We start from the raw sequence: 16,188 nt of genomic DNA on the forward strand, positions 1-16,188 counted from the left end.
TTTTCTGTTTATGACATAGACTAGCATAATAATGGTTATGGAAAATCATTCAGTACAGCATGTTTAATTTTTTAATTTAGCCTTTTCCAGATTTCTCTCTTATAACAGAGCATTGAGTAATATCTTATGGAACATGGGGCTGGGGATTTAGCTCAGCGGCAAAGCGCCTGCCTGGCAAGCGCGAGGTGGTGAGTTCGGTTCCGGTACCGGAGAAAAACCAAAAAAAAAAAAATCTTATGGAACATGGTTTGAAAAATACCCATATAGAAATTACTTGCTTGGCTTGAGATGCACTATTCAATTCTTACTTTGGATTGAGTGTCCAGGATTAGAGTTAACATGCTCATTTTTTGTGCCTTTACTTCTCTAACCACCAGAATGTAATTGGTAGAAGTGCAATTTTTTATAAAGCATATACTTTGTAGGTTATTATGGTGACTAAATTCCAGGTTACTTTTCTTTCTGCACAGTACTTGCTACATAGTGCATGGTATTTTAAATTTAAAGCTTAAAATATGAGTGAATAAATTTTATGAAAGAAGATTCTACCAGCCTAAACTGAAAGTAAGAAGATAAATCTTGCTTCCAAGCTGTTACTGTGTACATCTAAGCTAAAGATTTGTAGTTTTGGATTATTTACCATTTTATATCTATGCAGCAGAGTTTTTAATACTTCTGCCTTTAGTGTGAGCAAGCAGAAACTATAAATCCTTTACTACTATATGTATTATATATAGTTAACTTTTTAGTTTAGTCTGTAGTGTAGTCTTTTTTTCTTAGAGAATTTGGCTTCTTGTCTATCTGATCAAACTTATATCAAGTAACACTTTGTTCTGTGACCTGATTTTCTACCTTGGTACACAATGAGCTGAAGAAGGTTAGTTGATTATATACTCTTGTCTGGAGTCTCTGATAATGTCAGTGTTCACTCATGGCCTGGAATGAAGGAACAAAGTGATGAAGGTTGTGAATGTTACTATTCTTAGAGTAACACCAGAAATCAAGGCAGTTTTTATCCTGGAACCGAGTCGCAGCTCTTCCAACAGTATGTAAGTTATATAGTTACCCTTTATAACACTAAAACTATCCGTTTATGTTGTCTGATTGGTGCTAGGGATTGAACCCAGGTCCTAGCACACGTGGGGCAAGCACTCTACCACTGAGCTACATCCCTAGGCATTTATGTTGTCTAATGTTGAAAACTAGTTTTCTTATTAGTAGCCAAGAGAGCTTTGACTTCAGAGAACTACAGTAGTTTTAAAATGCTTAAGCTGGAAGCTTTTCTTTTTAAATAAGTCATTGACCACATGAGTGAGAGAGACTTTGTATAAGGAGCTGTGGGGATGTGGGTCAGCAGTGAGGCATAGAAAAGGAAGAGTCAGAGGCCAATATAAACTGTGTTGTTGCTCAGAGAAGAGGGATCCCAGGTCCTTGACTTTGAGGATATGGTTTCTGTCTATAATGGGGATGGGTACACTTAAGTTACCCTAGCATGATGACACAGATGTATATCCACTGTCTTCTTGCTCTGGGTTTCTGTTTATTAAACAAGGATTATAATCTGGAATATCTGTAATAGTCATGTCTACTCTAATGTGACAGGCATTGGGTTAGTATTTTGTAAACAGCTTAATGTTTCATCTAATAAACCTTAATCTGGTAAGCTGGAGACCTGGAATTGTAATTCGGCCGATTCCAAAACTCTTTCCTCCATTGTATGAGAAAGACTGCTGAATAACCAGGTGTGGTGGTGCATGCCTGTAACCCCAGCACTCAGTAGGCTGAGGCAGGAGGATGGATCACTGCTAGTTTGAGGTCAGCCTGAACTACATAGTGAGACCCTGTCTCAAACAACAACAAAGACTGCTGAGTAGTATAAGTTAAAGGGCCGTTTGATAACTTTTTAATATAATTTTAAAAGTTGGCTTTCTGGGTTTTATATAGATGATCTCTAAATTTGGTTTTATATGAATCTGTCTTCAAGAGATAGGTTCTCACTTGGTCTGCAACATTAGATTTTTGAATTTATAAGCTTGAAGTTCAGACTCTGGATTGTATGTTCCCCAGAATAATGTTCCACTGTAGTTGTGGATGGGGAGACAGCATAGGGCAATGTTCAGGTTTTCTGTTATTGCCTAAGAAGTTACCCCAGATCTAGTGACTTAAAATAACTATTATCTGTCATATTTCAGCTATTCTGCCTTAACCTTTGGGTCTTCCTGTGGTTGTGGTCATCTGGTGCCCATAGGTGGAGCCATCTGAAGGCTTTACTAGGCTAGACCTCTAAGGTGTTGTTTTTTTTTTTCTTTTTTTTCCTGTCTGACATCTTAGTGCTCTGATATGGTTTCTCTGTCCAACAGAGAATACTGGATTTACCTTTAGGACCCCTCAAGTATCTAGAGTTAGAAAGCAGAAATTGTCAGGCAGTTAAAGGCTCTGGAACTGACATAGTAGTGTACCTATTAAATAAGTAATGACTAGAGTAAAAGCAATAGAGGAATAGATTTCACCTCTTAAAAGGAGTGAGAAGGTCAAATTGCAGAAGAGTGTATGGGCCAGGTGTGGTGGCCAGCACCTGTTATTCCAGCCTTTGGGAGGCTGAGGCAGGAGAATCGCCATGAATTTGAGGCCAGCTTAGGCTACATAGTGAGTTCAAGGGCAGCATGAACTACAAAGCAAGACCCTGTCTCAAAAAAAAAACAAAACAAAGAGCATGGATTGAGAGATATTGTTTACTTCACTTTCTTGTCTATAAAATAGAAATAATAATATTCATCACACAGAGTAGTTAAGAGGAAAAACACAGCATCAAGGAGATCATAGGTATTTAGTAAATATAAGTAGCTTTCCCCTTAATTCTCTAACATAATAGGTCTTTCCTTTTCTTCCTTCCTCCCTCCCTTTTCCTCTCTCCTTTTTTTAAATTTTTTTTTTTATACTAGGGATTGACCCTTGGACCTTTGCACCAAGCTACATTCCCAACCTTTTTTTTTGTATTTTGAGACAGAGTCTCACTGGCTAAGTCACTAAATTGGCCAGGCTGGGTTTAAACCTGATTCACTTGCCTCACCCCCAGAGTGTTGGGATTACTGGCTTGTACCACCATGCCCAGCTCATACTAGGTTATTTCTACACAAATATTTTGACTTTAGATAGTCACTGTTAAGTATATAAATTTCTCCCTGCTTCCCTCCCTCCGTCCTCCCTCCGTCCTCCCTCCCTCCCTTGGCCCTCCCTTCCTTCCTTTTGAAGTACTGGAGATTCAACCCTGGGCCTTCATGCTGAGCTACATCCTCAGATCTTGTAAAATTAGAGTTTTAATTTTTATTTTGAGACAGGATCTTGCTAAGTTGTTTAGGCTGGATTTGAACATGTGCTCGTCCTGTCTCAGCCTCCCAGAGTAATGCATATCCCACTATGCATGGCCTGGTTAGCAGTATCTTGACCCAACTATGTTTCTCAGATTGCTGCATTTTAAAAACTTTCTTTTTAAGGCTATAGCTGCCACAGACAATTTTAAACACATTAGAAATTTCAAATGCATCAAAATAGACAGAATACCACATTAATAGATTGAAGCGTGAAAACCATGTAATCAGCTCCTCTGATACAGGAAAAGCATTTGACAAGCTTTAGCCTCCTTTCATGATAGAAACAGGCTGCACTTCTGGTTCTCTTGCTGTTTCAGCCATAGCAACCGTGTCTGCCATTACTTCCTCCATTGAAGTCCTAAGCCCCTCAAAGCCATCCGTTAGTGTTGGAATCAACTTCTTCCTAATTCCTATTAATGTTTGTTTGTTTGTGGTACTGGGGATTGAACTCAGTTTTTCCACTGAGATACATCCCCAACTCTTATAAATTCTTAAAATTTTGAGACATAGTCTCGCTAAATGGTCCAGGCTAGGCTGAATTTGCAGTCCTTCTGCCTCCCAGAGTGCTGGGATTATACCAGCTACTGTGTGTGCTTTAATATTGATACTTTGATCTTTCTCTGTGTGTCACAGATGTTCTTAATAGCATTTTGAACTATGAATCCTTTCTAGAAGGTTTTTGGTTTACTTTGTCTAGATCCATCAGAGGGATCACTGTCAATGGCAGCTGTAGCCTTATAAAACATATTTCTTAAATAACAAGACTCAGGGCTGGAAATAGCTCAGTGGCACAGTGCCTACCTGGCGAGTGCACGGTCCTGAGTTTGATTCCTGGTACTGGAAAAAAAAAAAAAAAAGAAACCATCAAGACTGATCACTGGGCTGCAGGGCAGAAGTATTAGCAGGTATGAAAACAGTAATAATCTTGTGCATCTGTATCAGAACTCTTGAGGGACCAGGTACATGATCAACGTGTAATTAATATTTTGAAGGATCTTTTTTCTGAGCAGAAGCTCTCAACAGTGGGCATAAAATACTCAATAAAGCATGTTACAAACAAATGTGCTGTCATCAGGTTTTGTTTTTCCTTGATAAGAGTGCAGGCGGAATAGATTTGGTGTTTTTTTTTTGTTTGTTTGTTTGTTTTAAAAGACAGGATCTCACTGTGTAGTTCAGGCTGGCCTTGAACTTACTTTGTAGTCCAGGCTGGCCTCAGATTTGCCTCAGTCCTCCTGCCTGAGCCTCCTGAGTGCTAGGATTACAGGTGTCATGCCAGGCTGGTGTAATTTTTAAAGACTGTAGATTTTTAGAATGGTAAATAAGCATTGGCTTCAACTTAAGCACCAGCTACATCAGCCCCTAACAAGAGACACAGTATAAGCTTTGAAGCCAAGCATTGACTTCTCTCCAGCCATGGAGGTCCTAGATGATACCTTCTGCCACTATAAACCTCAACAATGTCTCTCTTTAGAATCTTTCTCTCTTTTTTTTTTTTGTCTTTTTGAGACAGGGTCTCACTATGCAGTTCAGACTGGTCTTGAACTCACTTTGTAGCTCAGGCTGGCCTTGAACTTGCAGTGATCTTCCTGCCTCAGTCTCCCGAGTGTTGGGATTACAGGCATGTGCCACCATGCCTGGCTCCCTTGAGAATCTCTTGTAGCCACTTTCATCAATTATTTTAGCTTGGTGTTTCAGAATACTTGCTGTAGTGTTTCTGTCAGCATAGACTGCATCACCTTGTACTTTTCGGTTACAGAAGCAGCTTCTTTCCTTAAACTTTGTGAACCAGCCTCTGCTGGCTTCAGATTTCCTCATTTCTCTCAGCCTTTATAGAATTGAAGCAAGTCAAGGCCTTGCTCTGGGTTAGGCTTTGATTTAAGGAGATATTATGGCTGGTTTGTTCTAATATCCAGGCTACTAATTTTCTCCTTATTGTTGATAGAGACTGTTTACTTTCTTACCATTCATGTGTTTTCTTGGAGTAGTGCTTGTAATTTCCTTCAGGACCTTTTCCGTTGTATTCACAAATTGGCAGAGCTTTGGCCTGTCTTAGCTTTCCACCTGCCTTCTTCATCAAGCTTAAGCATTTCCAGTTTTTTATTAAAGTGAAAGACTTGTAACTCTTCCTATCACTTGACCACTTAGAGACTATTGTAGGGTTATTAATTGGCATAATTTCAGTATTGTGTTTTAGGGAATAGGGAAGCCTGAGGAGAGGGAGAGAGGGACAGGAATGACTGGTCATTGGAACAGTCCGAATGTACACTGCAGTTTGCTGTTTTACATGCATGTAGCTTGTGGCGCTGTGAAACAAGTGCAATAATAACATCAAAGATCACCATAATAGCTGGGTGTGGTGATGCATGCCTGTAATCCCAGCACTCATGTGTAATTCCAGCACTCTGAAGCCTGAGTCAGGAGGATTGCCACAAGCTTAAGGCTAGCCTGGGCTGCACAGTGTGAGATTTAATCTTAAAAAATAAATAAAATCACCACAATAGACACAGTAATGATGAAAAAGTTTGAAATATTACAAGAGTTATTAATGTGTGATAGAGGCTCCAAGTATGCATGTGCTTTGGAAAAATGCTGACAGAATTGCTTAATGCACTGATGCCACAGAACTTTGTTTAAAAAAATAGACATCATCTGAATGAGTTCTGCCTGTATTTAAAGTGGTGGGGATGGTGAGAGAGGGAAAGGGAAGAGGGAAGAGGGCCCAGCACTGTAACTATGATGAAATATACTTCGTGATTTTTAAAAAATTTTAGGGTTTTTAGTTTTTTGTGGGTTTTTTTTTTTTTGGTTTTGTTTTGTTGTTTGTGAGGTGTTTGTTGTTTTTTTGGAGACAGAGCAGCTTAAGCTATCTTTGAACTTACGATCCCCTGCTTCAGGATTTCCTCAGTGTTGGGATTACAGTTGTGCACTACTGCGCTAGGTTTGGTTGTTGTTTTTCATTTTGTTTATTTATGTTTTGTCTTTTTTTTTTTTCCTTTTTTTTTTTTTTTTGATACCGGGAATCAAACTCAGGACATTATGCTTGCCAGGCAGGCACTTACGCCATTGAGCTATATCCCCGCCTGTTCTGTCTTTTTATGACGGGGTCTCACTATGCAGTTCAGGCTGGCCTTGAGCTCACTTTGTAGCCTAGGCTGGTCTTGAACTTGCAACAATCCTCCTGCCTCAGCCTCCTGAGTGCTGGGATTACAGGCGTGCGCCACCATGCCTGGCTTGTTTTTCATTTTAGACATTAGAATAGATTTAAGTTTAGCCTTCTAAAATCAATCTCACTTGAATTTGTATACATTTTCTTAATGGAGAGAAAGGAATAGGATTGAAATTACCTACCTAAAGGATGAAGGAGTAGAGGGAAAGATTCAGGGGTCAATATGGTTTCCAGTTTATTTCTAGAGTAGTTCATAGTATGCCTATTGTGGATGTATCTCACCCTTGATGTCTATAGTGGAGATGAAAGGTTAGTCGCTTCCTGTGCACAGGGTTAAAGTTCATGGTGATTTGAAGTTTTCCATAATCTGGTCTCTTGTCTCTCTTGGGTATCCACATTCATACTACTCCATTCCTGTGCTTGCTTTGACAGTGCATATGTGTACTACTTCCTTCCAGTCTCCAGGTCTGCTGTTACCTTTCATCCTCATCCTAAGCACATAATTTCCCTTTTCATTGCCTAGCAAATGGATTTCTTTGATGTGAAGAATTGATCTTATTTTCTTTAATAAGATCCCTTTTAATAATAATCACTTTCTTCAATAGTAGTCCCTTTTAAGAAAACATTTGGATGTTTGAGTTACCAATCTATTTTTGTTTGAGGAGCCAAATACAGCTGCATGATCATCAGATAAAACAAAACTTTAGGGCCCAGAAAGTATAGGGAACAAGGAAATAATTGAAACTGTCTTTCCAGGATCTATTTTAATATGTAATCAAAGTATGTTTTCTAAAAGTCTAATAAGGCATTCTCTAAAGTATTTTCTTTCTTAGCCTCAAAGCTTGGTATTATTACTATTATTATTAATTTTTGTTTTGTTTTGTTTTCTGAGACAGGGTCTCACTATGTATTTCAGACTGGCTTTGAACTAACTGTATGGCCCAAGCTGGCCTAGAACTCATGGTGATCCTCCTGCCTCATCCTCCTGAGTGTTGGGATTACTAGCATGCACCACCATGTCTGACAGCTTGGTATTTAAGAAAATACTTCTTTGCTGAAGGACATAGAAATTGAGTTAATGGGCTTGTTTTGGTTATTTGAATTATAGTTTCTGTGGAATAGCTAAGAATATTAAGTTGTATTTGGAACTATTGGTAAAGTTCCATTGTAATTTCTTAGGCTATAAATTGGTTTATGCTGTGACTCAGTTTGTCTCCTTTGTGCACATAGTAAAAAATAGCAGTTTCTGTATCCATCAATATTAATATCTTTTAATGCTCTAATGTAGTGGAGTTTTTACATTAGATTTGAAAAGAAGATTAAATGACAAGTTCATTGCAGTTAAAAAATACAGCAACCGTCCTAACACTGCCACTAAAAACCCAAACCAAACCAAAAAAAAAAAATAAACCAAACAAAATTAAAAAACAAAACAAAAAAAAGTGAAACAAATTTTGGACCCTCTGTCTTTCGTCTCCCAGTGGGAACCACTTAGCTAGTTATGAAAGCCATTCTGCAGATATCTTAATGGAATTCTTTATTTGCCAGAATGTAATTTAAAAAATCCTGGGAGTTAGCAAATACAGAAAACATCACATACCACCAATTTATGTATTGTGTTATTCTGAAACTACATACTTGTCTTCCTAATGAAAACTTTTATTTATTCTTTCCTTTTTTTTTTATAGGAATATATATGTCCCAGATGTGAATCAGGCTTTATTGAAGAAGTGACAGATGATTCCAGGTATTGTACCAGCTAATGAATAAATCAAACATTCTGTTATAAAACTTTTCTTTAGTATCAACTGAATGAACAGGAAGGAGTTTGTTTTTTAAATTGATGAAAGAGAATAGTCATGACTGTGAATATGCACACGTGTGTGCACACACAAGCGAGGGCAGAAGATGTGAGAGGGAAGGGCAAGAAAAAATATTGGAAAAGTGATACGAGAGTAGGTGTGATGTATCATTCCTTGTCCTGGGGACTTCTATACCCATATCAGTAAATCTGGTAAGTTCATTTATTTTCTCAGACTTTGGGGTTCTCTTAGGTTATTGATTAGTTTTTAGTGACCACTTTGTTGCTGATGGTTAAGTTGCTATCCTACATCTTTGGTTGGTTATGGAGCGACTTCTAGTGAGACATTTCACCAGGTAAAGAGGATATTTTAGCCAACCAAGCTGTGTTGTTACTCTTAGGAAACCGAAGAACCTTTGTTTTTATTAAGGTTGTTGCTGTCAAACTTTTGCCATCTTGCCCACTGTATATTAATATTTGCATTTATAATACTTGAAATTTGTTCTCATTAGCATCAGTAGAGGTGTAAACCTATAAAAACAATTACAGAGTAGCACTGATTTTGCTATAGCTTTTTTTTTTTTTTTAACTAAAACACAATAGGACATTTCTTCTTTTGGGGCTATCTGGTTAAATAATCTAAGAAATACCAGCTGATTAAAATTGTTAATCTGCGGGTGACTGGGGGATTTTAACGGCTACAGAAGATAATTCCTTTACCATTGCAGAATCTAAAGTTGAAGGTTCCTTCTACAACCAGGAAAAAACTGCACATTTTACAGTATGTACTGTTAGTTCTGCTTTATTAATGATTGGTGATTATATGTATAAATGAGCTGGAGTTTCTGGGGCAGTATATGGCATGAGATTCAGTTTAGTATAAACACTTAAGTGTTGGTGTAATACCTTGGTTTTAAATAACAATACCAATGCTAAACCTGTAAGATTAGCATGACAGCAAAATTAGCATGTGTGGATGGCATGCTGGCTTGATACAGTATAGCTTTTTATTTGTGCTATCAGAATTGCATTAAATACTTACTTCAGGCCCTTATGCACTGCATGTGTTAAATAAAAAATGTATCACTTGTGGAGGAACAATCAATGGGCTTTGTAAAAAAAAGTTTTTTAAGATACTAATGCTGGTTTCTTCAGGCAGATAGTACTTTTTTTTTTTTTTTTTTTTTAACAAAATACAAGTACAACCAGGTGTAGTGGCAGACACCTGTAATCCCTGCACTTGGGAAGCTGAGGCAGGAAGATTTGAGTTGAGATTGGTCTGGGCTACATAATGATTTTGAGGCCTGCTGCCTACATAGTGAGACAATGTCTCAAAAACAAAATACAGTTATAAATGAGTATGATGGTTAACTGCAGAATGAATCTTTGTGAGGCACATGACTATGAATTCTGTGGATCTTGTTCTCACTTGACCTAATTCTTGTATTTGTGCCCTAATAGGTTAAACATTGTCCTGTATAGGGAATATCGGTAGCAACTACTCAAATGTAAAGATTGTGTGTTTTGAAGAGATCAGTGCTTTTTTTCTTAAAATTAGTGTCTTAGAGGCAGCATGATATTTCCTTCTATACAATTTGTATTTGCTAATTTGAATACTTAGCAGTTACAGTGGTTAGTAGTGGATGAGAAAAATAAGAGAAAGTCCTTGCATGTAAATCTGAGGTAATGGGACCCATTTGCTACTAAACATACGTATAGAGAGGCACTTTGTAAATTTTAAGCTTTGTAAAGTTTCTCAGGACATTGAGATTATTTTTATTATCCCTTTATAATTAGCTGTGTCTCTTTAAAATGTGAAGGAATTTTAAGGAAAGGGAATGTTGAAGGAATTTCATGGGGAGCCGAACCCTAAAAGATGATGTTGATGGTTGGAGTACTAATACTTGAATTCCTGAAGCCGTGCGGTAACAACAGGAAAGAAGAGCCCTGGAAGCCTTTCAGGCTTGGGCAGTAGAATGGACATACAGCCTTACAATTTTGTTTTGTATGATGTCTGGTAGTTCAGTTAGTTATTTAGCATAGATGTTTAAGTACTTTTGGTGTTGCTGTACAGTTGAAATGTTTTTTACAAAAGCATTTTTAACTTCTGGTTTTTTTCTTTTTCTTTTTTTTTTTTTGTCTTTTTGAGACAGGGTCTTGCTATGCAGTTCAGGTTGGCCTTGAGCTCACTTTGTAGCCCAGGCTGGTCTTGAACTCGCAATGATCCTCCTGCTTTAGCCTCCCGAGTGCTGAGATGAGAGGCGTGTGCCACCACGCCTGGCTGAACTTGTGAAACAAACACAAATGTTACATGGTTTCTAATCAAATAATAAGGCCTAAGAATGACATTAGGTTTTGCTTTTGGTTTAACCAGAGTGTGTTTGTTCTGTGAGCTCTGTAATGCCTGGATTGATATTGTAATCCTGCAAATGAAAGCTATTTGTAGTAGTTTGTGTATTTTGTATTATTGAGTGTTTTTATGTATGTTTGTGACTTTATATGTTTCTCTTAAAGTGTTTCTCAGCAGTTCTTGAGATTCCTTCCATCCTCTTTTCTCTCAAGCATTAACGACTTTCTTCTCTTCACAGATTTCATAGGGAAAGTGGGATTTAATTTTTTTCCTGCTCTTAGGATTTTTGGGAATATATAGTTGTTTTGTCATTTATACATGTGATATTAATTCAGCTTATATTTTGAGATATCAATATAGGATATTGTATTGCAGGATTTTCAGAGGTAATGAGCACTCTGTAATTTCCAACACATTATACATACTCTAAATATTTAATTTGAGGCATTAATAAAATACAGCCTTGGTTCTTTGAGTTTATATTTATGAAAAGAGGGGAAAGAGTTGAAATGGATGAGGGAAACTCTAGATATTTGTAATACAAGATAGAATTTAGAATCAAAGAGTGCAGAAGGAATTTAGAAGAGTCGCATTTGGTTGATGAGTTCAGAAGTGATTTAATGGAGGAGGTAGCATTTGAGATGGGCTGAGAGGGCAGGCAGTGTAAAGTACTATATAGGATAAACTATCAGAAGAAATATTTATTTTCTTATGTGTAAACTGCACCAGACCCCTTATATTACTTTAATCATTCCCAAGAAATAACTTTTTTTCTTAAATGTTACAATCATGGGATGGTTGAATGGTTTTATAGTATAGTTTTGTTTTCTTAGCTTCTTTGAGGACAAATGTTTGTCTTTGTTAGATCCACTGTGAATTGTATTACTAACTGAAGGTCCTTCTTCCTTCTTTGTGGTGGCCCTTCTGTCCAAAGTTTCACTGGATTTAGCCTTGATTCACTTGAAATCCACTTGATCTTGTGGCTTATGTTTTCTATAGATTAATCTATACGTCAGTCTATCATTTCTTTTGTAGGTGTTGTGTTGAGATGAGTTGTACTTCCTTATTGGGATTTGTTCTCATTATACCATTCTATTTTTACCTTCTGGGAAGGGAGCTTGTTCTGGGACTAGAATTACCACCATTCCTTTTTCTCTTTAGTTTTTTAGGTGGTGGCGGCAGCAGCCGGATAGACAATAGCACATCAACACATTTTGCAGAGGTAAGTTTTCCTTTGGCTGTAGGAATTCTTTAGGAAGTATGTAGTATTTGAAAATCATGCCAGATAATCACTTCCAGGTGTGGCAAAACATCAAAGTTTAACTGAATGTGTAAAAAGAAAAGTAGGCGAGAGTAGCCTTTGTAAAGATCTGTTTCTAGAATCTAGGACTTTGGCATATTATATTTGATAAGTAAAAAATAATAGCTTCAGACTGTACTGCTTAAAAGCTGGTAGTATTTTTAGTACTTTTTCTGCTTCGTTGTGTATACGGTATGAGATTAAAAGCTTGAGCTGTTTTTAAAATAACAGTGTTGTAAACTTTGCTTTGGTGGCATAACTGCTAAGTAAAGAAAGAGCAAGCTAGGATGAGTTATTAAAAAATAGTCTGTAGTGTTGGACAGTGTTAGTTTTTACAAGTTTGCCTCTCATCAATGTGGTAGTTTGGGCAATACAGGACCCGTAATTCATTTCTATTTCTTTGTACAGTATGGCATCCATATATTTTGAAAATAATAAAAATCTTAACTGATGTAAAAGCAGTCTACATCCTCGAATACCATTTTATATTAAGTTCAGAGTTCTTTTCTTTTTTCCCATTGTAGCCATGCACCTAAAAATCTATTTAGATGTGCATTTCAGTGTGCATGTCAGTGGCATTACAGACTAGAGCCCAGAAGGGACAGACTAGTTCAGCCTACAACAAACAGTGGTTTACCTTTGTTTCTGTATGTGTGTCCTGTATTGTCACACAGCTTGTTGGGCTCTAGAAAACTGATAGATACTAAAAGAAAACAAGTTAAATCCCATAATCAGCATTCTTTTGTGTTTCAGGATCACATTAATCTTTTCCAGAGGTAGCTAAAGTGCCTAAAGAGCTAGTCGAATAGTTTGGTATTTATTTTCTGTGTAAATTGGAACTATATGAGCAGTATATTTGAAAATGATATTTAATCAGCCCATAAAACTCTTAAAAGTCCTGTTTTATTAAGGGTATTTTCTTTTGCTTATGGCCTATGGCATTTCCTAATACCTAGTTTAAGTTTTTTTTTTTTTGCTAATTCTGATCTGCATTGGTAGAAGGATTGATTAGAGTATAATTCCAGACAGATCATATCTTTAAACTTTCATTTTTGTGTTCTCATTTTGATGAGCTGAAAAACAATTATTTAAGTTTTGTTTTGCTTCAGAGGCCTGGCAGAGTTTCTGATCAACATTTCCCCTCATTGCTGATGATCAGTTTCTGATTGTGCGTATGCTGAAGTAACTTCATTTGATTGTCTTTAAGTATTAATTCTGTTTTAGGACATGGTACTAGGTTGGCATGTCAGTTTTATAGGTATGACTCACTAGGGAGAGATGTATTGAGTAAGAAGAAACTAAATATATTTAGTCAGTTTCCTAACTTTAGAATACTAAGTCTGATGTTGATGGCATGGGCTATCCTTCAGGTGTTAAAAGTAATTTTGCAGAGTCATAGCTGGTGACTTCATGTTCTTTAGCAGTGACAAAGGGCATAATAATGCCCAGTTTTCCTTCTGTAGAATTCTTTTGAAGGAAGATAGAGAAGTGATTAAAAAGAATATAGCCTGTAGCCAGATTACTTGATTAGACATCCTGGGTTTGCCAGTTATTGGCTGTGTAACCTGAGCAAAATTACTTAGAACTTTTCTGTTCCTGTTTCCTTGGGAAAATAATGGAGGAGGCCAGGCATAGTGTCAGAACCTGTAATCTTGGGAGGCACTTGGGAGGCTGAAGCAGGAGGATTGCTGTAGTTTGAGGCCAGCATGGACTACATAGTGAGTTTGAGGCAAGCCTAAAAATTGAGACTCTGTCTCAAATAAAGAAACAAACAAATAAAATGAATGGAACATAATGGGGGAAAATAATAACACCTCATAGGGATGTTGTGAGGATTCAATGAGTTAATATATGCTAAATGTGTAGCTGCAATGTGTCTGCCATATGGTGAGTGTTTAGTAAACTTTTAACTATTGCTGAGACTTCATAGAGAAAGTAAAATTTGTCTGGAACCTTATAGAGGAGGTAGAATTTAGGTAAGCAAATATGTAAAAAAAAACTATCTCAAAATAGCATTCCTAAATTACAAGGTTTTTCTACGCATATCCCTAGAGGAAAAACAAAAAGTTAGAAGTAAAGTTATATATACAAATTAAAAGCCAGGCATGGTGGTGCATGCCTGTAAATCCAGCACTTGGCAGGCTAAGGCAGGATTGCAACAAGTGCAAGGCCAGCCTGGGCTACATAGTGAGTTCAAGGCCAACCTTGACTACATCGCGGGACCCGGTCTCCAACAACAACAACAACAACAACAAAAAACCCCCGCAAAATTTTTTCTTTTTCGTATTTTAGTTAATTATTTCAGCAAAGACTTATGCTTATTCTACTCTGTTTTTCTTCAAGTAGAGCTGCTTGTACAACAAAGGTTATTTTCTATAATTAGTATTTACTAAAAGGTGAATTCTTAAAATACTGGGTATAGTAGAAGAGGCTTAGTCCAAGAAAATTTCTGACACAATCAATATTGACATATGTATTTTTTTCCTGCAAGTGAGGCTGGGGTGGGGATAGTAGAGGAATGCAGAGAAGGCAGGAGGAAGGTTACCAGGTAAATGGGAGCAGTGTTTGAGAAATATGTGAGGGAGGACAGTGAGTCTAAATATGTTGCTAGCAGTTTGGAGAGAGGGGACATTGTTATTCTGAGATTCCTGATGATAACTTGGGCGAGGGATTCCGTAGCATAGCCATCTGAGGGTTTCATTGATTATTTGAAAGCTTCTTTCTTTAGCTTGGTGCCAGCAAGATACCTGATCTTAAGAGTCTCAGCTTACCTGAATGGATCACTTCAGTGCAAGAATGGCTGAAGGGCCTGAAGGTGTAGCTCATTAGTAGAGTGCATATATGGCCCTGGGTTCAATCTCTACCTGCCTGCGCCCCCATAAAAAGGGGAAAAAGCTCAACCTCCTCCCCACTAAAACATTTGTGATCTCGATCAACTCTTCAGTCTCCAACACAAAAACTGAAGAGAGAGAGAGAGAGAGACAGAGAGAGAGAGAGAGACACAGAGAGAGAGAGAGAGAGAAGGAGAAGAGCTGTTGCTGCCTCACTTAACTGAAAATAAAATAGAAATATTTCTGGAAAAAAGAGCTCCCATATGCACAGAAGGGCAGGAGGCTCTGAGCAGTCTGTTTATATAAACAAAATTTGTTTCTGTTACATAAGCAGCATTATAATAGAAATGAAAAATGTGGGTCTTAATGTTTTAAGACTTTCAGATTTTGTCCTGAGGCATAAACCCTGAAAAATACTACAATAGCATTAAGATTTTTAAAATTAAAAATCTCTCATATTCTCATTACTTTATCATAGTTTTGTTTCTTTGGCATACTGCTTTAAATTTTGCATATGCATGTGTCACGTGCAACTGTTTTCACTTGCAGTCACTTAGCATATCATATTTCTGCTTTTAAATTTTTTCTTAGTATCGTCATAAATCTTTTCTCATGTCTCCATCATTGTATATTTTAGGACTTTATGAAGTATATTAAGAATAGGTGTTTATGACTTCATATTTTTTTGTTCACATTATATTTATTAAACTGTTACCCTGTTAGACATGCCTAGTTATATTGATTGTTGATCATTGATCATAGTACTTCTTTCCTCCTCTGAGCCTAGAACATACTGAGAGTAAAACACCAGCTAGACAGTTGGACATAAAAGTTTCATTTTTATTCACCTGAATTGGAGAACATAGTTGAAGAGTGACCAAATGCATATATCCTAAAGTTTATACAGGATGACCCACCTGAGAATTAGAGGCTAGAGAAGAGGTGCACCTACTCAGGACTACTGTTTTTGTATTTATGCAGCTTCTTAATACTTCAGCTCCATTCACTGGAGAAAATTGGTAGAGCTGAAAGTTGCTACATACCAATCAGAAACATCATTCCTTTGGTAGGGAAGACTAATGAGGAATGAATGAAGAGGTCAGAAGTGAAAATGAGGGACCTTTTTTCTTCTCTCTTGACCTTTGGGTTCAATAATTTAAACCTGTAGTTAGCAGAGGTCTGGGAGTAGAATTGTGGGAGAGATCTATAAACTATGAGGGAAGTTTTGCTTCTGCCTTTATAAAGACCTTCCCTAAAATCATTTCATGCTTTGTTTCTGGGACCTGTGATAGACATCTTGACTTTTGCCTGCAAAAGGCTTTGAAATAATCAAGAATAGTTTAAAGGTAAATTAAGTTGAATTAAATAA

The 16,188-nt window shown here is 37.1% G+C and overlaps 1 protein-coding gene across 2 annotated transcripts in view; it reads left to right on the top strand.

Moving 5' to 3' along the window:
* The window catches only part of Rnf115 (ring finger protein 115), an 85,891-nt gene that overhangs the window by 13,265 nt on the left and 56,438 nt on the right, over positions 1-16,188 (top strand). For both annotated transcript variants that reach the window (XM_005413441.2, XM_005413442.2), the window contains exons 2-3: positions 8,226-8,284; positions 11,850-11,910. In XM_005413441.2, the coding sequence (XP_005413498.1) occupies positions 8,226-8,284; positions 11,850-11,910 (120 nt within the window). The remainder of the gene's footprint in view (positions 1-8,225; positions 8,285-11,849; positions 11,911-16,188) is intronic.

This window comes from Chinchilla lanigera, unplaced genomic scaffold (assembly GCF_000276665.1).
Source record: "Chinchilla lanigera isolate Chin_1 unplaced genomic scaffold, ChiLan1.0 scaffold00167, whole genome shotgun sequence".
In the NCBI taxonomy this organism is placed as follows: Eukaryota; Metazoa; Chordata; class Mammalia; order Rodentia; family Chinchillidae; genus Chinchilla; species Chinchilla lanigera.